Raw genomic sequence first — 27,669 nt, 5'->3', positions numbered from 1 at the left:
ATCTTAAACAATCTACAACAAATTACCTAAACCAAACAAAATAAACCAACCTAAACACCCTAAAACAAACCTACCTAAACCAAATGATCTAAAAATATCCTACCTAAAACAATCTAAAACTACATAAACCGGCATTTCTCAACCAACCTTAAGCAACCTAGAACCAAACAAGCTAAACAAACTGAAACCAACCAATCTTAACCTAAAATAACCATTAAACAATCTCAAACAACTTAAAACCAATCTAATAAAGGATAAAACTACCTAAAGCGACCGATCTAAACCAGCCTCAAAAATACGAAACCCAATGACATAACCTGACCAAAATGACCTAAAGCAAACAACCCAAAGCTAAATAGAACCACTGAAACCAGCCTACAATGACCAAGCTAAAAACCAATCTAGATCAACTCAACTTCAACAACAAAGCTAAAACACCCTAAAAAACCTCAACAACAAAAACCCAACCACCAGCCACCCTACCCCAGGCAGTGTCTCACTTGGATGTGCCTGCAGTCTTGGAAGCTTGACTACCCCAGGTTCTCCTCCTAACGGACCCTGAGCTTGTTTGGAGGGAGGTTCTCAAGCACAGCGCAGCTACCGTATACCCTTGACCTAGCAATGGTTCGCCTCTAGCGGGGAACGTCATCCTCTTTGAGCAAGGCAGGGAAACACGTGGAGCAGGGAAGGAGGAAGGGGACATCTGCCGAGACAGCAGAAACAGCCCAATCGAGCCTGGTGATTAGTGGGGGGACACATGTCCCAGCGAGATTGCAGTTACATCCAAAGCATCCAGACACAACCTAAAACCAACAAAACACAATGTACATCTAACCAAACCACCTAAAGCACCCTCAACAACCAATCTAAGCCACCCCAGCCTGAAGGAACCCATCTTCAAAACATGCACCGTGCATAACACTGCCCTAAACAACCTACCAGGAAATAACTAAACCAACCTAAACCAAACAACCTGAACCAACCTTAACAGAAACCCTTCAAGCGACCTAAACAATGTAAACCAAACCTGCCTAAACCAACCTACCTAAAAACACAGACACCCACCAACCCACCTAAACTGCTTACTGAAAAGAAACAACCTCAAATAACCAACCCACCCCCAACTTAAAATCATCTAAACAAACCTCAACCAAACTAAAGAAAACAGCCTCCATGAAAACGGCTTCAGATACGCCACCTACAACAACCGACGGAAGACAACTTCAACCAAAAATCACCTGCATCAAGCAACCTCAACCCACCAGCCTTCAACAACCAGCCTCTCACAACCACCCTCAAAGAACCTGCCTCAAACCAACCTCAAACGACCGCAACAAACTGAACCAAGCTACTAAAACCAGAAACCTAAACCAAACTAACACAACCAGTGCTAAAGAATCCTCAGAAAACAGCACCAACCAAAGAACCCAGCAAAACCAAGAAAAAGAAACCTCCTAAGCTAAACCACACAGAGCAGCGCTAAGAAAATCACATCAAACAACCTGAACCCGCCCACCTAAACTAACCAACCCAAACCAAGCTAAACCATCAAACCTGAAACAAGCAGCTAAGACCGCCAACCTAAACCAAACTTAACAAACCTTAACCTAAAACAACCCGCCTTCAGTGACCTACGAACACACAACCTACCAACAACGTAATACAGCGTCAAACAACCACCTTCGAACAACCACTCTCAAAAAGCCTACCAAAACCAACTCATAGAAACTGACCTAAACCAACCAAACGAAACAAACTTCAAAAGCCCCAACAAAACCAGAACAACAGCAACAAGAGAAACACCACCACCACCACCACCACAACAAAAAAACAAACAAGGTAGAAAGAAACAGGCAAAACCCAAACAAGTTACAGACAAAGAAGGCAGATGTAGGCAACAGGATGCAGAGATGTTGCATGGGGACCCAGTGCTTTGGAGCAGCCACTGGTGTCCTGTCAGGAACAGGAAGGATTCGCAGCTGCCACTCGGCAGCTCTCCCTGCGGGCAACACCAGCGCCTGGCAGGGACCAGAGCGCTTCTCGTGCATCCCTGCCCGAGAAGCACAGCAGCAAAACAAGCTGTGGAAGGCAAAACGTCTGCTTGTCATCGCTACATGTGATGCTTCGGAAAAGATCCCACAGTACCACATACCTCTTCTTTTGTGCATGGTCAGGCCCGCGCCTCATTCTCAAGGTTCTCCCTCTTCAACAACCAGGGAAAGCTTGGCCTCTATTCCTGCTGCTGCTCTCTGCAGCTCTGGGACTTGCCTTTGCCAGCCTGCAAGGGCTGTTTGTTCAAGCTAAACTGAAGAACGCATCAGCCTGCTCCTGGCTACACGTGGGCTTGTGTTAAGGATTGTGAGCACTGGCTCTGAAACAGAGTGAGAAACAGAAATGACATGAAATAACATCAAAGGAAGTAAATTAAAAAAGAAAATAAAACAAAATCAAATAGAAACACTTGTATCCATTGCGTTTTGTGTCCTGGGAAGTGGTTTTTAGGGAAGAGTGAAGGAAGGGAGAGGGAAGGTGGAAGGGAAGGGAAGGGAAGGGAAGGGAAGGGAAGGGAAGGGAAGGGAAGGGAAGGGAAGGGAAGGGAAGGGAAGGCAGAGGAGAAAAGAAAGCCCTGACAGAGCCCTGAGGGCTCCATACCTGAAAGAAATTGTGCTCTTTTCGCCGAAAGCGAACTGATTTTCTTCACGCGGTTAGAAACCTTTCTTTTTCACAGCTCGCACAGTCATTCTTTGGAATTAGGTTGAGAACAAGAGCTAACACCCCAGCACAGAACTAATGTTTGTAATTGCTCTGGTCTGAGAGCCAGGGACATTCTGACCGCTCTGCCCACAGATGGGACCTGTCGAGGAAGGGGGGCAGAGATGGGACAGAGCTTGACTGACATCCAGGCTGATCAACAAGCGTATTTCATCCCATTAGCATCACGGTCATTCTTTAAGGAGGGAGGGGATCTTTCTCACTCTCTCAGGCGTGCAGTGGAATCTCGATCAACTGGCCACATGGGTCAGGAAAGCTACCTGGCAACCAAAAAGATCCATTGCACTCTTCTGCTCAGCACATCAAGATTTGCCCTCTGAGTCGCGGCAACTTCTTGAATATCACCAAGAATCAAAACAGGTTTCAAATAGCAACATGGCATGGCCAAATAACAAATACTTCTCTTTAAGTCCACTCATTTGTTTAATCTTTGCCTAGACCTTCAGGAAATGGAAAAGCAAACGAACTACGGAGAAGTTCAACACAACAACCCACGCCAAATAAAGGCTACCAGTTAGGAACCCGATGACAAGGATCAGTCACGCAACTGCTACTCTATGACAGGGCTGCCCCGAACAGATCACCCCAAGGATTCAGTCCAAGGCAGAAACTACTCAGCTGGCAAACATTCATTCCAAAAAAACAAGCACGTTTTGCTTACAGACCTTACAGCAAGTTTTCCCTCAGGAAACACAAACTTAAACAGCAACAACAAGCAGAAATAATACTCACAAGCCTGTAACATCTTCGACGGGATTTTCCCGCACCGGCCGACACCGCCGGACCCGGCGGGCACACCCGCTCCCCCCGCTCCAGCTGCCCGCCAAGCGGCGGCGCCGACCGCGCCACCCACGCGTGCCCGCAAGCGGCCTCGGCCTCCCTCCCCGCCCGCCCGCCCGCCCGCCCGCCGGGCACAGGCCGGGCCCCAGCGCAGCCCCGCCCGGGCACCGGGAGAGCGCGGAAGCGTCGCGGCGCCGCTTACCGAGCGGCAGCAGCAGCTGAGAGGGGCTGCTGCTCGCCTTGGCCGCCATGCTGGACACAGAGCCGACCAATCGCTACCGCCTCCCGCAAAGACCGAGCCAGCAGCCCTGACGAGCGGATGGCAGAGCCGTCGCTCCTCGGCCCCGCCCCGTGTGCCGGTAAACGCGGGAACGAGCACTGTCTCTTCAAACACCTTTTGCATTCTTCATCGTACAGCACTAAAGAAACAGCAGAATCCCTTAGCACAGGATAATTGTGCAATACAAGTGCCAGGTTTGTCGTGCTGGTCAAAGATACTGTCAAAAGATGTGCGGCTGTCGGTCTTTCCTTTAGACAAAAGGCAAATGAGTTGGTTCCACCTGAGGCGAGGCGAGGCGAGGCGAGGCAAACCAAGTATAAGCATTGACAGCACTGCAGAGCAAAATGGCCCCGCGACGGGGCCCTCGTGGCCCTGTGGGCCGCCATGCCGGCCACCGCAGCGTTCGCTGGGGACGCCGCGAGCCTCTGTTGTGGCAGTTGGAGCAGAGCCGTGCCAGCCGCGCCAGCGCTCGGAGAGAAGAGGCCGCAGCGAGCAGAAGAAAGAAGAGGAGGCTCACGGACCCCCCGGCCCATGGCTCCGCCGCCCAAGAAACGGCGGCAGCCTGCCGGGAGCAGCAGCACCGCCCCCAGGCGAGAGGAGGAGCCGATGGAGGTTGACCCACCCCGGGAGGAGGAGGAGCAGCCCATGGACATCGACCCGCCTCGGGAGGAGGCGGAGCCGATGGACGTGGACCCGCCTCAGGCAGGGCTGCTGGGGCACAAGAGCAGCGTGGGCGGGCTGCCCCCAGCGCCGTGGTGCCCGAAGCGCCGCAGGACGGCCGGGGGCTCTCCCAGAGCCCCCAAGCAGGCGCCTGGGCACAAGCGGCGCCGCCCCCGCAGCCGCCACTAGCCGCCTCCGGGGCATGGGACGGGACGGGACGGGATGGGCCGGGCCGGAGCAGCAGCCGCTCTGGAGCCGCAGGTGAGCCCGGCTTCCCAGCCCGCAGCCCCGGCCCTCATGCCGGGGCATCTCCTCTGCCCTGGGGCCTGGGGAAGAGGCGAGGAGAGTCGCTGCCATCTTCTGGTCGGCAGCCCCAGAGCACCGGGAGGAGTCCTCAGGAGCCCCCACAGACGGCCAGGACACCCAAGGGCAGCGCTGGAGCTGGAGCTTGCCTTCAAGGGAAAAGGTTTGCACATGGCACAAATAATTCAGACTTTTTCTCCTTCTCCCTGTAGACGTGTATACAGACTCTAGAGTTAATAGAAATGTGTAGATATAGAAAATAAAAACCAGATATGTGCGTGTGTGTGTGCACAGAAGCCCGCTGGAGAGCGCCAGAGACCGCCGGGGACCGAAGGACGCCGCGTCGGAGACCAAAGGACAGCGTGGGATCTGCAGCTTGCCTTCAAAAGAGGAAAAGTTTGGAGACAAAACCTTACGAGGTATGCTTTGTATTCAGAGCCTGGTCTTTTGGAAGCCTTCTCTTACTCCTCTGATTGGGTGAGATTCAAGGGTCTCGTTTCCTTCTGTGTTCTCTGCTCCTCCTCTCCTTCCCCTCTTGCTGTTTTCCTCCGTCATCTCTGTTGTGTCCTCTTGTTACGTGCAGTAAGTTTCATCTCTGGCATTTTGTTTTCTCTGCCCAGGTTTGGTCATGAATTCTTGACAGGACAGCTGGAAGCAGGATTTTCCGAAGCGTTCTTGCCCCCCGCCAAGGTCCGTTAGGTCGGAGGCCTTTGGGCACTCTCCCAAGTCCAGGAGATGGCTCCAGCGCAAGGTAGGATAGCCTAGGGTAGGGTAGGAGAGGATAGGATAAGATAGGGCTTGGGCAGGTCCTGGGAGGCGTGAGCAGCCTGTGGGACAAGGAGCCAGGTCTGGCTCACATGCTCAGGGAACAGCCGATCGCCAGCACTGGGGTCAGGAAGGAATTTTTTCCCCCGGGGCAGATTGGCACTGGTCCCCGGGGGTTTTTTGCCTTCCTCTGCAGCATTGAGCATGACCACTTTGCAGAGCTCCTCTGGGCCCTTTTGGCTCGGATCCTGCCTGCTGCTCAAGCACCAGGAAGATGGCCTCTCGTGCCCTGCAGCTGGGGGGAGGAAGGCTTTTTTTTCCCCCAGGTGGGACAGCAAGGGTCTCCGGGGGTTTTTTGCCTTCCTCTGCAGCGCTGAGCACGGCCCCTTGCCATGGCTTCTTTGGGCCATTTGGGCTGGGTGCCTGCTGCTCCACGAGGTGGTCCTAAACTTAGCTAGAACAGCACACCCAAACCAGCATAGAACAACTCACCTAAAGCAACCTACAACAACAGCAAGCAACTAACCAACCTTCAAGAACCTATAATAAAATAAAAAGGAACACTTTGTATCCATTGTGTTTTGTGTCCTTGAAAGTCTTTTTTAGGGAAAAGAGGAGGGAGGGGGGAGAGAGGGAGAAGGAGGGAGGGGAAGTGAAGAGAGAGGGATAGGACGGGGAGGGGGGACAGAGCGGGGAGAGGGGAAGGGGGTGGGGGGAAGAGGGGGGGAGAAGGGGTGAGAGACAGGGGATGGGGGGGAGGGGACATGATAGAGGGAACTACCATTTTAAGGGTTAACTAAACATATAATGGGTGCCTACTAATGAACTACCACTTTAAGGCTTAGGCACACAATAAGTGCTTAGTTTAGAGCTTTATGTAGACTCATGCTAAGAAAAACAGAACCCCCTCGAATGCCAAGATAAGAAGTTTTACTGCACCCAGCTGTAAACTTGAGGAGACGAGGTAACAAAGACTTAGAGCAAACGGGGGCGCCAGCCTGGTTTCAATTGACTTGGCCGCTTGGGTCCCAGTCAATTCAACATAATGAGCCAAAGGTAAAAAGTTCACTGTGACGAAGCTGAAGGAGCCTTCATCCAAAGACCCCTCCTCAAGACCACCAGATGGCACCGCGCAGGCGCAACAGGGAGCTGTCTAGGAGGAGGCTTTGGAAATTATGACCTGGGACTCATTTTAATAAGAAGCGGGGAAAGGTTATGAATAAGTATAGGCGTTCCTGGGGTCATTATGAATACCTAACACCTTGCTGTATTTAAACACACCTCATAGTGTTAGAAGGTGCGCATGAATGGTGGAACGATCCCCCTTGCGCCCGATATCAGATAAACGTACCCGCTTTATAGGCTTGCACGTTGTAAAGTTTTATGACTTTATAGGCTGTAAAGTTGTTTCCACATATCAATTTTGGCGACCACGAAGGGACAAGCTCTGCCCGGCTGTGCGGACCGCCTGAGAGAAACGGACCTCCCAGACGTGTCCCGCACCTTTTATTTCACAGGGGCTCCGTTCCACTCCGGCTGGTCACCGCGGGGGCAGACAACGACTTTTTGAATTAAGCGGATAAGGTATGCTTTTGTTTTACTGTAACGTGGGCCTGTAACATGGGGGCCAGCAACTGGCGAGGGAAGCCTCCGCATGGCCAGATTCCCCATATTGCTGTAAATGGGCACCTACCTAAGGGGGCTACTGACTTGACTCCACCAGAAGGGGGTCTGCCGCTAGCGATCTTGGGGGTAGATCGAGTAACCCTGAGTGAGCCTTCTGTTGCGTCCCGGTCACTGGAGCCAGGATGGACCCGCTAATGACTGCATGCAAGTGGGAGAAGGGTAAACAGACTCTCCAGTCATGGGTTCGAGTCCCCATGGCAACTGAAGCTTTATAACAGAACCAACCTAAGCCACCCAACCTCAAACCATCTCAACAACCTCAACCAAACCACCTACACCAACCTCAAACAAAATACTGGAAACAACCTCAATGAAAACAACTTCACATACCCCACCTAAAACAACCAAGGGAAAACAACTTCAACCAAGTATCACCTACATCAAGCTACCTAAACCCACCAGCCTTCAACAACCCAGCCTCCCACAACCACCCTCAAAGAAGAACCTGCCTCAAACAAACCACCTCCAACCACCTCAACAACCTCAACCAAGCTACCAAAACCAAAAACCTCCCTCCACCAAAACAGCCCCTGCTTGGAAGGGCTCCAGCCCGGCTGCAACATCCGCAGCTGCCACTCGGCACCTCTCCCTGCGGGCAACACAAGCGCCTGGCAGGGACCAAAGCGCTTCTCGTGCATCCCTGCCCAAGAAGCACAGCAGCAAAACAAGCTGTGGAAGGCAAAAAGTCCGCTCGTTGTCGCTACGTGTCACGTAGCTCTGGAAAACATCCCACGGTACCACACCCGTCATCATCATCTTCTACTTCTTCTTCTTCTTTTGGGCATGGTCAGTCCTGCGCCTGATTCTCAAGGTTCTCCCTCTTACGAACCAGGGAAAGCTTGGCCTCTATTCCTGCTGCTGCTCTCTGCAGCTCTCAAAATCACTCTCTTTATGCCTCAGGAAAGGGTTTGTGTCCAGCTGGATTGAGTCCCTGGTCTTCCTTGCTGTGGGACCCAGTGGGCATTTTATGTGGGGCAGAGAGGAGATGGCTATACTAGGGTGGCCTCGAGGCTGCAGGGCTGGTTTCTGCCTGAGAGAAGAGAAACAGCAGGAGGTTTGTTCTGGGGAGCCGAGCGGCAGAGGAGGCCTCAGGGACACCCAGCAGCTCTGCCCAGCGAATGCACACCAAGGGCAGGGACAGCCTCCTGGGCCTCTTCAGCTCAGGGACTGATCTGGGGCCAGCACCCCAAAGGCTTCCTCCATAGGGTGCTGGGCGGATTGGGGGCGGGCGGGGCTGCACACGTGGGGCTCTGTCACCCCCACGTCACAATGCCAGCACCCGGCAACGCAGAGCTCACAATGCCCTGGGCAGGATCAAAAGGAGCAGCCGGGTCCCGTGTCCACTGCCAGAGCTGGCCCGGGGGCAGCCCCAACACATCCCGGAGGAAGCACTTGAGGAGCTGGTGGCATCACAGGGCAGGGGCTGAGGGAGGAAGAGCTTGCGTGAGGCTGCTGGAGGTTCTCCACTGTAAGACAATCTGCTGCCAGGGCCACCTTCAAACCTCAGCTCATGGATGGAAATCCTTTTCAGCTGGGTAGCAGTGGCAAGACAAAGGGAATTTCTTCTTGAGGAGCACTGCAGAGCTCTTCAAGGACGATATCAAGGATGAAAGCCAAAGCAGGAAAAGAGCTATCAAGTCCAGGGAAAGAGACGGTAAACAGCACAAAACCATTCAGGACTTCTTCCCGAGCAGACAGCGTCACCATAAATGACAGCGTAGCAGCACGCCACTTGCTGCGTTGGGCAGCACAAGTCACTTGCTGCATTGGGAAGGAATGGCACACGGACTGCCAGGGCCACCTGCCAAGCTTATCTGATGGCTGGAAATCCTTTTCAGCTGGATAGCAGTGGCAAGACCAAGGGAATTCCTTCGGGAGGAGCACTGCAGAGCTCACCATCTTCATCCCCTGTGGAGCCAGGCTCAGGAGCCGTAAGAACTAGGATGTAAAGGGGTTGCAAGGGATTGCAGTGCTTTGGGACAACCACTGGTGTCCCACCAGGCACAGGAAGCATTCTAGTCCCCGCCAAGGTCCATCAGGTCAGGGGCATTTGAGCACTCTCGGGAGTCCGGGAGATGACTCCAGCTCAAGGGAGGATAGGATGGGATGGGATGGGATAGGATAGGATGGGATAGGATAGGATGGGATAGGATAGGATGGGATAGGATAGGATGGGATAGGGCTTGGGCAGGTCCTGGGAGGCGTGAGCAGCCTGTGGGACAAGGAGCCAGGTCTGGCTCACATGCTCAGGGAACAGCCGATCGCCAGCACTGGGGTCAGGAAGGAATTTTTTCCCCCGGGGCAGATTGGCACTGGTCCCCGGGGGTTTTTTGCCTTCCTCTGCAGCATTGAGCATGACCACTTTGCAGAGCTCCTCTGGGCCCTTTTGGCTCGGATCCTGCCTGCTGCTCAAGCACCAGGGAGATGGCCTCTCGTGCCCTGCAGCTGGGGGGAGGAAGGCTTTTTTTTTCCCCCAAGTGGGACAGCAAGCGTCTCCGGGGGTTTTTTGCCTTCCTCTGCAGCGCTGAGCACGGCCCCTTGCCACGGCTTCTTTGCGCCATTTGGGCTGGGTGCCTGCTGCTCCACGAGCTGGCCCTAAACTTAGCTAGAACAGCCTACCCAAACCAGCATAGAACAGCTCACCTAAACCAACCTTAAAGAAGCTAAACCAGTCTGCCTTAAAAAACTTCAATCAGCCACCAACAACCTAAACAGAATCTTAAACAATCTACAACAAATTACCTAAACCAAACAAAATAAACCAACCTTAACACCCTAAAACAAACCTACCTAAACCAAATGATCTAAAAAAATCCTACCTAAAACAATCTAAAACTACATAAACCGGCATTTCTCAACCAACCTTAAGCAACCTAGAACCAAACAAGCTAAACAAACTGAAACCAACCAATCTTAACCTAAAATAACCATTAAACAATCTCAAACAACTTAAAACCAATCTAATAAAGGATAAAACTACCTAAAGCGACCGATCTAAACCAGCCTCAAAAATACGAAACCCAATGACATAACCTGACCAAAATGACCTAAAGCAAACAACCCAAAGCTAAATAGAACCACTGAAACCAGCCTACAATGACCAAGCTAAAAACCAATCTAGATCAACTCAACTTCAACAACAAAGCTAAAACACCCTAAAAAACCTCAACAACAAAAACCCAACCACCAGCCACCCTACCCCAGGCAGTGTCTCACTTGGATGTGCCTGCAGTCTTGGAAGCTTGACTACCCCAGGTTCTCCTCCTAACGGACCCTGAGCTTGTTTGGAGGGAGGTTCTCAAGCACAGCGCAGCTACCGTATACCCTTGACCTAGCAATGGTTCGCCTCTAGCGGGGAACGTCATCCTCTTTGAGCAAGGCAGGGAAACACGTGGAGCAGGGAAGGAGGAAGGGGACATCTGCCGAGACAGCAGAAACAGCCCAATCGAGCCTGGTGATTAGTGGGGGGACACATGTCCCAGCGAGATTGCAGTTACATCCAAAGCATCCAGACACAACCTAAAACCAACAAAACACAATGTACATCTAACCAAACCACCTAAAGCACCCTCAACAACCAATCTAAGCCACCCCAGCCTGAAGGAACCCATCTTCAAAACATGCACCGTGCATAACACTGCCCTAAACAACCTACCAGGAAATAACTAAACCAACCTAAACCAAACAACCTGAACCAACCTTAACAGAAACCCTTCAAGCGACCTAAACAATGTAAACCAAACCTGCCTAAACCAACCTACCTAAAAACACAGACACCCACCAACCCACCTAAACTGCTTACTGAAAAGAAACAACCTCAAATAACCAACCCACCCCCAACTTAAAATCATCTAAACAAACCTCAACCAAACTAAAGAAAACAGCCTCCATGAAAACGGCTTCAGATACGCCACCTACAACAACCGACGGAAGACAACTTCAACCAAAAATCACCTGCATCAAGCAACCTCAACCCACCAGCCTTCAACAACCAGCCTCTCACAACCACCCTCAAAGAACCTGCCTCAAACCAACCTCAAACGACCGCAACAAACTGAACCAAGCTACTAAAACCAGAAACCTAAACCAAACTAACACAACCAGTGCTAAAGAATCCTCAGAAAACAGCACCAACCAAAGAACCCAGCAAAACCAAGAAAAAGAAACCTCCTAAGCTAAACCACACAGAGCAGCGCTAAGAAAATCACATCAAACAACCTGAACCCGCCCACCTAAACTAACCAACCCAAACCAAGCTAAACCATCAAACCTGAAACAAGCAGCTAAGACCGCCAACCTAAACCAAACTTAACAAACCTTAACCTAAAACAACCCGCCTTCAGTGACCTACGAACACACAACCTACCAACAACGTAATACAGCGTCAAACAACCACCTTCGAACAACCACTCTCAAAAAGCCTACCAAAACCAACTCATAGAAACTGACCTAAACCAACCAAACGAAACAAACTTCAAAAGCCCCAACAAAACCAGAACAACAGCAACAAGAGAAACACCACCACCACCACCACCACAACAAAAAAACAAACAAGGTAGAAAGAAACAGGCAAAACCCAAACAAGTTACAGACAAAGAAGGCAGATGTAGGCAACAGGATGCAGAGATGTTGCATGGGGACCCAGTGCTTTGGAGCAGCCACTGGTGTCCTGTCAGGAACAGGAAGGATTCGCAGCTGCCACTCGGCAGCTCTCCCTGCGGGCAACACCAGCGCCTGGCAGGGACCAGAGCGCTTCTCGTGCATCCCTGCCCGAGAAGCACAGCAGCAAAACAAGCTGTGGAAGGCAAAACGTCTGCTTGTCATCGCTACATGTGATGCTTCGGAAAAGATCCCACAGTACCACATACCTCTTCTTTTGTGCATGGTCAGGCCCGCGCCTCATTCTCAAGGTTCTCCCTCTTCAACAACCAGGGAAAGCTTGGCCTCTATTCCTGCTGCTGCTCTCTGCAGCTCTGGGACTTGCCTTTGCCAGCCTGCAAGGGCTGTTTGTTCAAGCTAAACTGAAGAACGCATCAGCCTGCTCCTGGCTACACGTGGGCTTGTGTTAAGGATTGTGAGCACTGGCTCTGAAACAGAGTGAGAAACAGAAATGACATGAAATAACATCAAAGGAAGTAAATTAAAAAAGAAAATAAAACAAAATCAAATAGAAACACTTGTATCCATTGCGTTTTGTGTCCTGGGAAGTGGTTTTTAGGGAAGAGTGAAGGAAGGGAGAGGGAAGGTGGAAGGGAAGGGAAGGGAAGGGAAGGGAAGGGAAGGGAAGGGAAGGGAAGGGAAGGGAAGGGAAGGGAAGGGAAGGGAAGGGAAGGGAAGGGAAGGCAGAGGAGAAAAGAAAGCCCTGACAGAGCCCTGAGGGCTCCATACCTGAAAGAAATTGTGCTCTTTTCGCCGAAAGCGAACTGATTTTCTTCACGCGGTTAGAAACCTTTCTTTTTCACAGCTCGCACAGTCATTCTTTGGAATTAGGTTGAGAACAAGAGCTAACACCCCAGCACAGAACTAATGTTTGTAATTGCTCTGGTCTGAGAGCCAGGGACATTCTGACCGCTCTGCCCACAGATGGGACCTGTCGAGGAAGGGGGGCAGAGATGGGACAGAGCTTGACTGACATCCAGGCTGATCAACAAGCGTATTTCATCCCATTAGCATCACGGTCATTCTTTAAGGAGGGAGGGGATCTTTCTCACTCTCTCAGGCGTGCAGTGGAATCTCGATCAACTGGCCACATGGGTCAGGAAAGCTACCTGGCAACCAAAAAGATCCATTGCACTCTTCTGCTCAGCACATCAAGATTTGCCCTCTGAGTCGCGACAACTTCTTGAATATCACCAAGAATCAAAACAGGTTTCAAATAGCAACATGGCATGGCCAAATAACAAATACTTCTCTTTAAGTCCACTCATTTGTTTAATCTTTGCCTAGACCTTCAGGAAATGGAAAAGCAAACGAACTACGGAGAAGTTCAACACAACAACCCACGCCAAATAAAGGCTACCAGTTAGGAACCCGATGACAAGGATCAGTCACGCAACTGCTACTCTATGACAGGGCTGCCCCGAACAGATCACCCCCAAGGATTCAGTCCAAGGCAGAAACTACTCAGCTGGCAAACATTCATTCCAAAAAAACAAGCACGTTTTGCTTACAGACCTTACAGCAAGTTTTCCCTCAGGAAACACAAACTTAAACAGCAACAACAAGCAGAAATAATACTCACAAGCCTGTAACATCTTCGACGGGATCTTCCCGCACCGGCCGACACCGCCGGACCCGGCGGGCACACCCGCTCCCCCCGCTCCAGCTGCCCGCCAAGCGGCGGCGCCGACCGCGCCACCCACGCGTGCCCGCAAGCGGCCTCGGCCTCCCTCCCCGCCCGCCCGCCCGCCGGGCACAGGCCGGGCCCCAGCGCAGCCCCGCCCGGGCACCGGGAGAGCGCGGAAGCGTCGCGGCGCCGCTTACCGAGCGGCAGCAGCAGCTGAGAGGGGCTGCTGCTCGCCTTGGCCGCCATGCTGGACACAGAGCCGACCAATCGCTACCGCCTCCCGCAAAGACCGAGCCAGCAGCCCTGACGAGCGGATGGCAGAGCCGTCGCTCCTCGGCCCCGCCCCGTGTGCCGGTAAACGCGGGAACGAGCACTGTCTCTTCAAACACCTTTTGCATTCTTCATCGTACAGCACTAAAGAAACAGCAGAATCCCTTAGCACAGGATAATTGTGCAATACAAGTGCCAGGTTTGTCGTGCTGGTCAAAGATACTGTCAAAAGATGTGCGGCTGTCGGTCTTTCCTTTAGACAAAAGGCAAATGAGTTGGTTCCACCTGAGGCGAGGCGAGGCGAGGCGAGGCAAACCAAGTATAAGCATTGACAGCACTGCAGAGCAAAATGGCCCCGCGACGGGGCCCTCGTGGCCCTGTGGGCCGCCATGCCGGCCACCGCAGCGTTCGCTGGGGACGCCGCGAGCCTCTGTTGTGGCAGTTGGAGCAGAGCCGTGCCAGCCGCGCCAGCGCTCGGAGAGAAGAGGCCGCAGCGAGCAGAAGAAAGAAGAGGAGGCTCACGGACCCCCCGGCCCATGGCTCCGCCGCCCAAGAAACGGCGGCAGCCTGCCGGGAGCAGCAGCACCGCCCCCAGGCGAGAGGAGGAGCCGATGGAGGTTGACCCACCCCGGGAGGAGGAGGAGCAGCCCATGGACATCGACCCGCCTCGGGAGGAGGCGGAGCCGATGGACGTGGACCCGCCTCAGGCAGGGCTGCTGGGGCACAAGAGCAGCGTGGGCGGGCTGCCCCCAGCGCCGTGGTGCCCGAAGCGCCGCAGGACGGCCGGGGGCTCTCCCAGAGCCCCCAAGCAGGCGCCTGGGCACAAGCGGCGCCGCCCCCGCAGCCGCCACTAGCCGCCTCCGGGGCATGGGACGGGACGGGATGGGCCGGGCCGGAGCAGCAGCCGCTCTGGAGCCGCAGGTGAGCCCGGCTTCCCAGCCCGCAGCCCCGGCCCTCATGCCGGGGCATCTCCTCTGCCCTGGGGCCTGGGGAAGAGGCGAGGAGAGTCGCTGCCATCTTCTGGTCGGCAGCCCCAGAGCACCGGGAGGAGTCCTCAGGAGCCCCCACAGACGGCCAGGACACCCAAGGGCAGCGCTGGAGCTGGAGCTTGCCTTCAAGGGAAAAGGTTTGCACATGGCACAAATAATTCAGACTTTTTCTCCTTCTCCCTGTAGACGTGTATACAGACTCTAGAGTTAATAGAAATGTGTAGATATAGAAAATAAAAACCAGATATGTGCGTGTGTGTGTGCACAGAAGCCCGCTGGAGAGCGCCAGAGACCGCCGGGGACCGAAGGACGCCGCGTCGGAGACCAAAGGACAGCGTGGGATCTGCAGCTTGCCTTCAAAAGAGGAAAAGTTTGGAGACAAAACCTTACGAGGTATGCTTTGTATTCAGAGCCTGGTCTTTTGGAAGCCTTCTCTTACTCCTCTGATTGGGTGAGATTCAAGGGTCTCGTTTCCTTCTGTGTTCTCTGCTCCTCCTCTCCTTCCCCTCTTGCTGTTTTCCTCCGTCATCTCTGTTGTGTCCTCTTGTTACGTGCAGTAAGTTTCATCTCTGGCATTTTGTTTTCTCTGCCCAGGTTTGGTCATGAATTCTTGACAGGACAGCTGGAAGCAGGATTTTCCGAAGCGTTCTTGCCCCCCGCCAAGGTCCGTTAGGTCGGAGGCCTTTGGGCACTCTCCCAAGTCCAGGAGATGGCTCCAGCGCAAGGTAGGATAGCCTAGGGTAGGGTAGGAGAGGATAGGATAAGATAGGGCTTGGGCAGGTCCTGGGAGGCGTGAGCAGCCTGTGGGACAAGGAGCCAGGTCTGGCTCACATGCTCAGGGAACAGCCGATCGCCAGCACTGGGGTCAGGAAGGAATTTTTTCCCCCGGGGCAGATTGGCACTGGTCCCCGGGGGTTTTTTGCCTTCCTCTGCAGCATTGAGCATGACCACTTTGCAGAGCTCCTCTGGGCCCTTTTGGCTCGGATCCTGCCTGCTGCTCAAGCACCAGGAAGATGGCCTCTCGTGCCCTGCAGCTGGGGGGAGGAAGGCTTTTTTTTCCCCCAGGTGGGACAGCAAGGGTCTCCGGGGGTTTTTTGCCTTCCTCTGCAGCGCTGAGCACGGCCCCTTGCCATGGCTTCTTTGGGCCATTTGGGCTGGGTGCCTGCTGCTCCACGAGGTGGTCCTAAACTTAGCTAGAACAGCACACCCAAACCAGCATAGAACAACTCACCTAAAGCAACCTACAACAACAGCAAGCAACTAACCAACCTTCAAGAACCTATAATAAAATAAAAAGGAACACTTTGTATCCATTGTGTTTTGTGTCCTTGAAAGTCTTTTTTAGGGAAAAGAGGAGGGAGGGGGGAGAGAGGGAGAAGGAGGGAGGGGAAGTGAAGAGAGAGGGATAGGACGGGGAGGGGGGACAGAGCGGGGAGAGGGGAAGGGGGTGGGGGGAAGAGGGGGGGAGAAGGGGTGAGAGACAGGGGATGGGGGGGAGGGGACATGATAGAGGGAACTACCATTTTAAGGGTTAACTAAACATATAATGGGTGCCTACTAATGAACTACCACTTTAAGGCTTAGGCACACAATAAGTGCTTAGTTTAGAGCTTTATGTAGACTCATGCTAAGAAAAACAGAACCCCCTCGAATGCCAAGATAAGAAGTTTTACTGCACCCAGCTGTAAACTTGAGGAGACGAGGTAACAAAGACTTAGAGCAAAAGGGGGCGCCAGCCTGGTTTCAATTGACTTGGCCGCTTGGGTCCCAGTCAATTCAACATAATGAGCCAAAGGTAAAAAGTTCACTGTGACGAAGCTGAAGGAGCCTTCATCCAAAGACCCCTCCTCAAGACCACCAGATGGCACCGCGCAGGCGCAACAGGGAGCTGTCTAGGAGGAGGCTTTGGAAATTATGACCTGGGACTCATTTTAATAAGAAGCGGGGAAAGGTTATGAATAAGTATAGGCGTTCCTGGGGTCATTATGAATACCTAACACCTTGCTGTATTTAAACACACCTCATAGTGTTAGAAGGTGCGCATGAATGGTGGAACGATCCCCCTTGCGCCCGATATCAGATAAACGTACCCGCTTTATAGGCTTGCACGTTGTAAAGTTTTATGACTTTATAGGCTGTAAAGTTGTTTCCACATATCAATTTTGGCGACCACGAAGGGACAAGCTCTGCCCGGCTGTGCGGACCGCCTGAGAGAAACGGACCTCCCAGACGTGTCCCGCACCTTTTATTTCACAGGGGCTCCGTTCCACTCCGGCTGGTCACCGCGGGGGCAGACAACGACTTTTTGAATTAAGCGGATAAGGTATGCTTTTGTTTTACTGTAACGTGGGCCTGTAACATGGGGGCCAGCAACTGGCGAGGGAAGCCTCCGCATGGCCAGATTCCCCATATTGCTGTAAATGGGCACCTACCTAAGGGGGCTACTGACTTGACTCCACCAGAAGGGGGTCTGCCGCTAGCGATCTTGGGGGTAGATCGAGTAACCCTGAGTGAGCCTTCTGTTGCGTCCCGGTCACTGGAGCCAGGATGGACCCGCTAATGACTGCATGCAAGTGGGAGAAGGGTAAACAGACTCTCCAGTCATGGGTTCGAGTCCCCATGGCAACTGAAGCTTTATAACAGAACCAACCTAAGCCACCCAACCTCAAACCATCTCAACAACCTCAACCAAACCACCTACACCAACCTCAAACAAAATACTGGAAACAACCTCAATGAAAACAACTTCACATACCCCACCTAAAACAACCAAGGGAAAACAACTTCAACCAAGTATCACCTACATCAAGCTACCTAAACCCACCAGCCTTCAACAACCCAGCCTCCCACAACCACCCTCAAAGAAGAACCTGCCTCAAACAAACCACCTCCAACCACCTCAACAACCTCAACCAAGCTACCAAAACCAAAAACCTCCCTCCACCAAAACAGCCCCTGCTTGGAAGGGCTCCAGCCCGGCTGCAACATCCGCAGCTGCCACTCGGCACCTCTCCCTGCGGGCAACACAAGCGCCTGGCAGGGACCAAAGCGCTTCTCGTGCATCCCTGCCCAAGAAGCACAGCAGCAAAACAAGCTGTGGAAGGCAAAAAGTCCGCTCGTTGTCGCTACGTGTCACGTAGCTCTGGAAAACATCCCTCGGTACCACACCCGTCATCATCATCTTCTACTTCTTCTTCTTCTTTTGGGCATGGTCAGTCCTGCGCCTGATTCTCAAGGTTCTCCCTCTTACGAACCAGGGAAAGCTTGGCCTCTATTCCTGCTGCTGCTCTCTGCAGCTCTCAAAATCACTCTCTTTATGCCTCAGGAAAGGGTTTGTGTCCAGCTGGATTGAGTCCCTGGTCTTCCTTGCTGTGGGACCCAGTGGGCATTTTATGTGGGGCAGAGAGGAGATGGCTATACTAGGGTGGCCTCGAGGCTGCAGGGCTGGTTTCTGCCTGAGAGAAGAGAAACAGCAGGAGGTTTGTTCTGGGGAGCCGAGCGGCAGAGGAGGCCTCAGGGACACCCAGCAGCTCTGCCCAGCGAATGCACACCAAGGGCAGGGACAGCCTCCTGGGCCTCTTCAGCTCAGGGACTGATCTGGGGCCAGCACCCCAAAGGCTTCCTCCATAGGGTGCTGGGCGGATTGGGGGCGGGCGGGGCTGCACACGTGGGGCTCTGTCACCCCCACGTCACAATGCCAGCACCCGGCAACGCAGAGCTCACAATGCCCTGGGCAGGATCAAAAGGAGCAGCCGGGTCCCGTGTCCACTGCCAGAGCTGGCCCGGGGGCAGCCCCAACACATCCCGGAGGAAGCACTTGAGGAGCTGGTGGCATCACAGGGCAGGGGCTGAGGGAGGAAGAGCTTGCGTGAGGCTGCTGGAGGTTCTCCACTGTAAGACAATCTGCTGCCAGGGCCACCTTCAAACCTCAGCTCATGGATGGAAATCCTTTTCAGCTGGGTAGCAGTGGCAAGACAAAGGGAATTTCTTCTTGAGGAGCACTGCAGAGCTCTTCAAGGACGATATCAAGGATGAAAGCCAAAGCAGGAAAAGAGCTATCAAGTCCAGGGAAAGAGACGGTAAACAGCACAAAACCATTCAGGACTTCTTCCCGAGCAGACAGCGTCACCATAAATGACAGCGTAGCAGCACGCCACTTGCTGCGTTGGGCAGCACAAGTCACTTGCTGCATTGGGAAGGAATGGCACACGGACTGCCAGGGCCACCTGCCAAGCTTATCTGATGGCTGGAAATCCTTTTCAGCTGGATAGCAGTGGCAAGACCAAGGGAATTCCTTCGGGAGGAGCACTGCAGAGCTCACCATCTTCATCCCCTGTGGAGCCAGGCTCAGGAGCCGTAAGAACTAGGATGTAAAGGGGTTGCAAGGGATTGCAGTGCTTTGGGACAACCACTGGTGTCCCACCAGGCACAGGAAGCATTCTAGTCCCCGCCAAGGTCCATCAGGTCAGGGGCATTTGAGCACTCTCGGGAGTCCAGGAGATGACTCCAGCTCAAGGGAGGATAGGATGGGATGGGATAGGATAGGATGGGATAGGATAGGATGGGATAGGATAGGATGGGATAGGATAGGATAGGGCTTGGGCAGGTCCTGGGAGGCGTGAGCAGCCTGTGGGACAAGGAGCCAGGTCTGGCTCACATGCTCAGGGAACAGCCGATCGCCAGCACTGGGGTCAGGAAGGAATTTTTTCCCCCGGGGCAGATTGGCACTGGTCCCCGGGGGTTTTTTGCCTTCCTCTGCAGCATTGAGCATGACCACTTTGCAGAGCTCCTCTGGGCCCTTTTGGCTCGGATCCTGCCTGCTGCTCAAGCACCAGGAAGATGGCCTCTCGTGCCCTGCAGCTGGGGGGAGGAAGGCTTTTTTTTTCCCCCAGGTGGGACAGCAAGCGTCTCCGGGGGTTTTTTGCCTTCCTCTGCAGCGCTGAGCACGGCCCCTTGCCACGGCTTCTTTGCGCCATTTGGGCTGGGTGCCTGCTGCTCCACGAGCTGGCCCTAAACTTAGCTAGAACAGCCTACCCAAACCAGCATAGAACAGCTCACCTAAACCAACCTTAAAGAAGCTAAACCAGTCTGCCTTAAAAAACTTCAATCAGCCACCAACAACCTAAACAGAATCTTAAACAATCTACAACAAATTACCTAAACCAAACAAAATAAACCAACCTTAACACCCTAAAACAAACCTACCTAAACCAAATGATCTAAAAAAATCCTACCTAAAACAATCTAAAACTACATAAACCGGCATTTCTCAACCAACCTTAAGCAACCTAGAACCAAACAAGCTAAACAAACTGAAACCAACCAATCTTAACCTAAAATAACCATTAAACAATCTCAAACAACTTAAAACCAATCTAATAAAGGATAAAACTACCTAAAGCGACCGATCTAAACCAGCCTCAAAAATACAAAACCCAATGACATAACCTGACCAAAATGACCTAAAGCAAACAACCCAAAGCTAAATAGAACCACTGAAACCAGCCTACAATGACCAAGCTAAAAACCAATCTAGATCAACTCAACTTCAACAACAAAGCTAAAACACCCTAAAAAACCTCAACAACAAAAACCCAACCACCAGCCACCCTACCCCAGGCAGTGTCTCACTTGGATGTGCCTGCAGTCTTGGAAGCTTGACTACCCCAGGTTCTCCTCCTAACGGACCCTGAGCTTGTTTGGAGGGAGGTTCTCAAGCACAGCGCAGCTACCGTATACCCTTGACCTAGCAATGGTTCGCCTCTAGCGGGGAACGTCATCCTCTTTGAGCAAGGCAGGGAAACACGTGGAGCAGGGAAGGAGGAAGGGGACATCTGCCGAGACAGCAGAAACAGCCCAATCGAGCCTGGTGATTAGTGGGGGGACACATGTCCCAGCGAGATTGCAGTTACATCCAAAGCATCCAGACACAACCTAAAACCAACAAAACACAATGTACATCTAACCAAACCACCTAAAGCACCCTCAACAACCAATCTAAGCCACCCCAGCCTGAAGGAACCCATCTTCAAAACATGCACCGTGCATAACACTGCCCTAAACAACCTACCAGGAAATAACTAAACCAACCTAAACCAAACAACCTGAACCAACCTTAACAGAAACCCTTCAAGCGACCTAAACAATGTAAACCAAACCTGCCTAAACCAACCTACCTAAAAACACAGACACCCACCAACCCACCTAAACTGCTTACTGAAAAGAAACAACCTCAAATAACCAACCCACCCCCAACTTAAAATCATCTAAACAAACCTCAACCAAACTAAAGAAAACAGCCTCCATGAAAACGGCTTCAGATACGCCACCTACAACAACCGACGGAAGACAACTTCAACCAAAAATCACCTGCATCAAGCAACCTCAACCCACCAGCCTTCAACAACCAGCCTCTCACAACCACCCTCAAAGAACCTGCCTCAAACCAACCTCAAACGACCGCAACAAACTGAACCAAGCTACTAAAACCAGAAACCTAAACCAAACTAACACAACCAGTGCTAAAGAATCCTCAGAAAACAGCACCAACCAAAGAACCCAGCAAAACCAAGAAAAAGAAACCTCCTAAGCTAAACCACACAGAGCAGCGCTAAGAAAATCACATCAAACAACCTGAACCCGCCCACCTAAACTAACCAACCCAAACCAAGCTAAACCATCAAACCTGAAACAAGCAGCTAAGACCGCCAACCTAAACCAAACTTAACAAACCTTAACCTAAAACAACCCGCCTTCAGTGACCTACGAACACACAACCTACCAACAACGTAATACAGCGTCAAACAACCACCTTCGAACAACCACTCTCAAAAAGCCTACCAAAACCAACTCATAGAAACTGACCTAAACCAACCAAACGAAACAAACTTCAAAAGCCCCAACAAAACCAGAACAACAGCAACAAGAGAAACACCACCACCACCACCACCACAACAAAAAAACAAACAAGGTAGAAAGAAACAGGCAAAACCCAAACAAGTTACAGACAAAGAAGGCAGATGTAGGCAACAGGATGCAGAGATGTTGCATGGGGACCCAGTGCTTTGGAGCAGCCACTGGTGTCCTGTCAGGAACAGGAAGGATTCGCAGCTGCCACTCGGCAGCTCTCCCTGCGGGCAACACCAGCGCCTGGCAGGGACCAGAGCGCTTCTCGTGCATCCCTGCCCGAGAAGCACAGCAGCAAAACAAGGTGTGGAAGGCAAAACGTCTGCTTGTCATCGCTACATGTGATGCTTCGGAAAAGATCCCACAGTACCACATACCTCTTCTTTTGTGCATGGTCAGGCCCGCGCCTCATTCTCAAGGTTCTCCCTCTTCAACAACCAGGGAAAGCTTGGCCTCTATTCCTGCTGCTGCTCTCTGCAGCTCTGGGACTTGCCTTTGCCAGCCTGCAAGGGCTGTTTGTTCAAGCTAAACTGAAGAACGCATCAGCCTGCTCCTGGCTACACGTGGGCTTGTGTTAAGGATTGTGAGCACTGGCTCTGAAACAGAGTGAGAAACAGAAATGACATGAAATAACATCAAAGGAAGTAAATTAAAAAAGAAAATAAAACAAAATCAAATAGAAACACTTGTATCCATTGCGTTTTGTGTCCTGGGAAGTGGTTTTTAGGGAAGAGTGAAGGAAGGGAGAGGGAAGGTGGAAGGGAAGGGAAGGGAAGGGAAGGGAAGGGAAGGGAAGGGAAGGGAAGGGAAGGGAAGGGAAGGGAAGGGAAGGGAAGGCAGAGGAGAAAAGAAAGCCCTGACAGAGCCCTGAGGGCTCCATACCTGAAAGAAATTGTGCTCTTTTCGCCGAAAGCGAACTGATTTTCTTCACGCGGTTAGAAACCTTTCTTTTTCACAGCTCGCACAGTCATTCTTTGGAATTAGGTTGAGAACAAGAGCTAACACCCCAGCACAGAACTAATGTTTGTAATTGCTCTGGTCTGAGAGCCAGGGACATTCTGACCGCTCTGCCCACAGATGGGACCTGTCGAGGAAGGGGGGCAGAGATGGGACAGAGCTTGACTGACATCCAGGCTGATCAACAAGCGTATTTCATCCCATTAGCATCACGGTCATTCTTTAAGGAGGGAGGGGATCTTTCTCACTCTCTCAGGCGTGCAGTGGAATCTCGATCAACTGGCCACATGGGTCAGGAAAGCTACCTGGCAACCAAAAAGATCCATTGCACTCTTCTGCTCAGCACATCAAGATTTGCCCTCTGAGTCGCGACAACTTCTTGAATATCACCAAGAATCAAAACAGGTTTCAAATAGCAACATGGCATGGCCAAATAACAAATACTTCTCTTTAAGTCCACTCATTTGTTTAATCTTTGCCTAGACCTTCAGGAAATGGAAAAGCAAACGAACTATGGAGAAGTTCAACACAACAACCCACGCCAAATAAAGGCTACCAGTTAGGAACCCGATGACAAGGATCAGTCACGCAACTGCTACTCTATGACAGGGCTGCCCCGAACAGATCACCCCCAAGGATTCAGTCCAAGGCAGAAACTACTCAGCTGGCAAACATTCATTCCAAAAAAACAAGCACGTTTTGCTTACAGACCTTACAGCAAGTTTTCCCTCAGGAAACACAAACTTAAACAGCAACAACAAGCAGAAATAATACTCACAAGCCTGTAACATCTTCGACGGGATTTTCCCGCACCGGCCGACACCGCCGGACCCGGCGGGCACACCCGCTCCCCCCGCTCCAGCTGCCCGCCAAGCGGCGGCGCCGACCGCGCCACCCACGCGTGCCCGCAAGCGGCCTCGGCCTCCCTCCCCGCCCGCCCGCCCGCCCGCCCGCCGGGCACAGGCCGGGCCCCAGCGCAGCCCCGCCCGGGCACCGGGAGAGCGCGGAAGCGTCGCGGCGCCGCTTACCGAGCGGCAGCAGCAGCTGAGAGGGGCTGCTGCTCGCCTTGGCCGCCATGCTGGACACAGAGCCGACCAATCGCTACCGCCTCCCGCAAAGACCGAGCCAGCAGCCCTGACGAGCGGATGGCAGAGCCGTCGCTCCTCGGCCCCGCCCCGTGTGCCGGTAAACGCGGGAACGAGCACTGTCTCTTCAAACACCTTTTGCATTCTTCATCGTACAGCACTAAAGAAACAGCAGAATCCCTTAGCACAGGATAATTGTGCAATACAAGTGCCAGGTTTGTCGTGCTGGTCAAAGATACTGTCAAAAGATGTGCGGCTGTCGGTCTTTCCTTTAGACAAAAGGCAAATGAGTTGGTTCCACCTGAGGCGAGGCGAGGCGAGGCGAGGCAAACCAAGTATAAGCATTGACAGCACTGCAGAGCAAAATGGCCCCGCGACGGGGCCCTCGTGGCCCTGTGGGCCGCCATGCCGGCCACCGCAGCGTTCGCTGGGGACGCCGCGAGCCTCTGTTGTGGCAGTTGGAGCAGAGCCGTGCCAGCCGCGCCAGCGCTCGGAGAGAAGAGGCCGCAGCGAGCAGAAGAAAGAAGAGGAGGCTCACGGACCCCCCGGCCCATGGCTCCGCCGCCCAAGAAACGGCGGCAGCCTGCCGGGAGCAGCAGCACCGCCCCCAGGCGAGAGGAGGAGCCGATGGAGGTTGACCCACCCCGGGAGGAGGAGGAGCAGCCCATGGACATCGACCCGCCTCGGGAGGAGGCGGAGCCGATGGACGTGGACCCGCCTCAGGCAGGGCTGCTGGGGCACAAGAGCAGCGTGGGCGGGCTGCCCCCAGCGCCGTGGTGCCCGAAGCGCCGCAGGACGGCCGGGGGCTCTCCCAGAGCCCCCAAGCAGGCGCCTGGGCACAAGCGGCGCCGCCCCCGCAGCCGCCACTAGCCACCTCCGGGGCATGGGACGGGACGGGATGGGCCGGGCCGGAGCAGCAGCCGCTCTGGAGCCGCAGGTGAGCCCGGCTTCCCAGCCCGCAGCCCCGGCCCTCATGCCGGGGCATCTCCTCTGCCCTGGGGCCTGGGGAAGAGGCGAGGAGAGTCGCTGCCATCTTCTGGTCGGCAGCCCCAGAGCACCGGGAGGAGTCCTCAGGAGCCCCCACAGACGGCCAGGACACCCAAGGGCAGCGCTGGAGCTGGAGCTTGCCTTCAAGGGAAAAGGTTTGCACATGGCACAAATAATTCAGACTTTTTCTCCTTCTCCCTGTAGACGTGTATACAGACTCTAGAGTTAATAGAAATGTGTAGATATAGAAAATAAAAACCAGATATGTGCGTGTGTGTGTGCACAGAAGCCCGCTGGAGAGCGCCAGAGACCGCCGGGGACCGAAGGATGCCGCGTCGGAGACCAAAGGACAGCGTGGGATCTGCAGCTTGCCTTCAAAAGAGGAAAAGTTTGGAGACAAAACCTTACGAGGTATGCTTTGTATTCAGAGCCTGGTCTTTTGGAAGCCTTCTCTTACTCCTCTGATTGGGTGAGATTCAAGGGTCTCGTTTCCTTCTGTGTTCTCTGCTCCTCCTCTCCTTCCCCTCTTGCTGTTTTCCTCCGTCATCTCTGTTGTGTCCTCTTGTTACGTGCAGTAAGTTTCATCTCTGGCATTTTGTTTTCTCTGCCCAGGTTTGGTCATGAATTCTTGACAGGACAGCTGGAAGCAGGATTTTCCGAAGCGTTCTTGCCCCCCGCCAAGGTCCGTTAGGTCGGAGGCCTTTGGGCACTCTCCCAAGTCCAGGAGATGGCTCCAGCGCAAGGTAGGATAGCCTAGGGTAGGGTAGGAGAGGATAGGATAAGATAGGGCTTGGGCAGGTCCTGGGAGGCGTGAGCAGCCTGTGGGACAAGGAGCCAGGTCTGGCTCACATGCTCAGGGAACAGCCGATCGCCAGCACTGGGGTCAGGAAGGAATTTTTTCCCCCGGGGCAGATTGGCACTGGTCCCCGGGGGTTTTTTGCCTTCCTCTGCAGCATTGAGCATGACCACTTTGCAGAGCTCCTCTGGGCCCTTTTGGCTCGGATCCTGCCTGCTGCTCAAGCACCAGGAAGATGGCCTCTCGTGCCCTGCAGCTGGGGGGAGGAAGGCTTTTTTTTCCCCCAGGTGGGACAGCAAGGGTCTCCGGGGGTTTTTTGCCTTCCTCTGCAGCGCTGAGCACGGCCCCTTGCCATGGCTTCTTTGGGCCATTTGGGCTGGGTGCCTGCTGCTCCACGAGGTGGTCCTAAACTTAGCTAGAACAGCACACCCAAACCAGCATAGAACAACTCACCTAAAGCAACCTACAACAACAGCAAGCAACTAACCAACCTTCAAGAACCTATAATAAAATAAAAAGGAACACTTTGTATCCATTGTGTTTTGTGTCCTTGAAAGTCTTTTTTAGGGAAAAGAGGAGGGAGGGGGGAGAGAGGGAGAAGGAGGGAGGGGAAGTGAAGAGAGAGGGATAGGACGGGGAGGGGGGACAGAGCGGGGAGAGGGGAAGGGGGTGGGGGGAAGAGGGGGGGAGAAGGGGTGAGAGACAGGGGATGGGGGGGAGGGGACATGATAGAGGGAACTACCATTTTAAGGGTTAACTAAACATATAATGGGTGCCTACTAATGAACTACCACTTTAAGGCTTAGGCACACAATAAGTGCTTAGTTTAGAGCTTTATGTAGACTCATGCTAAGAAAAACAGAACCCCCTCGAATGCCAAGATAAGAAGTTTTACTGCACCCAGCTGTAAACTTGAGGAGACGAGGTAACAAAGACTTAGAGCAAAAGGGGGTGCCAGCCTGGTTTCAATTGACTTGGCCGCTTGGGTCCCAGTCAATTCAACATAATGAGCCAAAGGTAAAAAGTTCACTGTGACGAAGCTGAAGGAGCCTTCATCCAAAGACCCCTCCTCAAGACCACCAGATGGCACCGCGCAGGCGCAACAGGGAGCTGTCTAGGAGGAGGCTTTGGAAATTATGACCTGGGACTCATTTTAATAAGAAGCGGGGAAAGGTTATGAATAAGTATAGGCGTTCCTGGGGTCATTATGAATACCTAACACCTTGCTGTATTTAAACACACCTCATAGTGTTAGAAGGTGCGCATGAATGGTGGAACGATCCCCCTTGCGCCCGATATCAGATAAACGTACCCGCTTTATAGGCTTGCACGTTGTAAAGTTTTACGACTTTATAGGCTGTAAAGTTGTTTCCACATATCAATTTTGGCGACCACGAAGGGACAAGCTCTGCCCGGCTGTGCGGACCGCCTGAGAGAAACGGACCTCCCAGACGTGTCCCGCACCTTTTATTTCACAGGGGCTCCGTTCCACTCCGGCTGGTCACCGCGGGGGCAGACAACGACTTTTTGAATTAAGCGGATAAGGTATGCTTTTGTTTTACTGTAACGTGGGCCTGTAACATGGGGGCCAGCAACTGGCGAGGGAAGCCTCCGCATGGCCAGATTCCCCATATTGCTGTAAATGGGCACCTACCTAAGGGGGCTACTGACTTGACTCCACCAGAAGGGGGTCTGCCGCTAGCGATCTTGGGGGTAGATCGAGTAACCCTGAGTGAGCCTTCTGTTGCGTCCCGGTCACTGGAGCCAGGATGGACCCGCTAATGACTGCATGCAAGTGGGAGAAGGGTAAACAGACTCTCCAGTCATGGGTTCGAGTCCCCATGGCAACTGAAGCTTTATAACAGAACCAACCTAAGCCACCCAACCTCAAACCATCTCAACAACCTCAACCAAACCACCTACACCAACCTCAAACAAAATACTGGAAACAACCTCAATGAAAACAACTTCACATACCCCACCTAAAACAACCAAGGGAAAACAACTTCAACCAAATATCACCTACATCAAGCTACCTAAACCCACCAGCCTTCAACAACCCAGCCTCCCACAACCACCCTCAAAGAAGAACCTGCCTCAAACAAACCACCTCCAACCACCTCAACAACCTCAACCAAGCTACCAAA

At 52.9% G+C, this 27,669-nt stretch overlaps 2 protein-coding genes across 2 annotated transcripts; both read left to right on the top strand.

Moving 5' to 3' along the window:
• Positions 1 to 13,681: 13,681 nt before the first annotated feature.
• Positions 13,682 to 16,105, top strand: LOC139827235 (uncharacterized). The gene is made up of 4 exons (XM_071804729.1): positions 13,682 to 14,723; positions 14,834 to 14,928; positions 15,060 to 15,184; positions 15,386 to 16,105. The coding sequence occupies exons 1-4, from the start codon at positions 14,073 to 14,075 to the stop codon at positions 15,403 to 15,405; spliced, it is 891 nt and encodes a 296-aa protein (XP_071660830.1). The 5' UTR covers positions 13,682 to 14,072; the 3' UTR covers positions 15,406 to 16,105.
• A 7,529-nt stretch (positions 16,106 to 23,634) lies between these two features.
• LOC139827238 (uncharacterized) lies at positions 23,635 to 26,058 on the top strand. The gene is made up of 4 exons (XM_071804732.1): positions 23,635 to 24,676; positions 24,787 to 24,881; positions 25,013 to 25,137; positions 25,339 to 26,058. The coding sequence occupies exons 1-4, from the start codon at positions 24,026 to 24,028 to the stop codon at positions 25,356 to 25,358; spliced, it is 891 nt and encodes a 296-aa protein (XP_071660833.1). The 5' UTR covers positions 23,635 to 24,025; the 3' UTR covers positions 25,359 to 26,058.
• The last annotated feature ends 1,611 nt before the right edge of the window (positions 26,059 to 27,669 follow it).

The sequence above is a fragment of the Patagioenas fasciata genome, chromosome 2, assembly GCF_037038585.1.
Source record: "Patagioenas fasciata isolate bPatFas1 chromosome 2, bPatFas1.hap1, whole genome shotgun sequence".
Lineage (NCBI taxonomy): Eukaryota > Metazoa > Chordata > Aves > Columbiformes > Columbidae > Patagioenas > Patagioenas fasciata.
The sequence above is the reverse complement of the archived record's forward strand: the minus strand, read 5'-3'. Positions and strand labels throughout refer to the sequence as shown.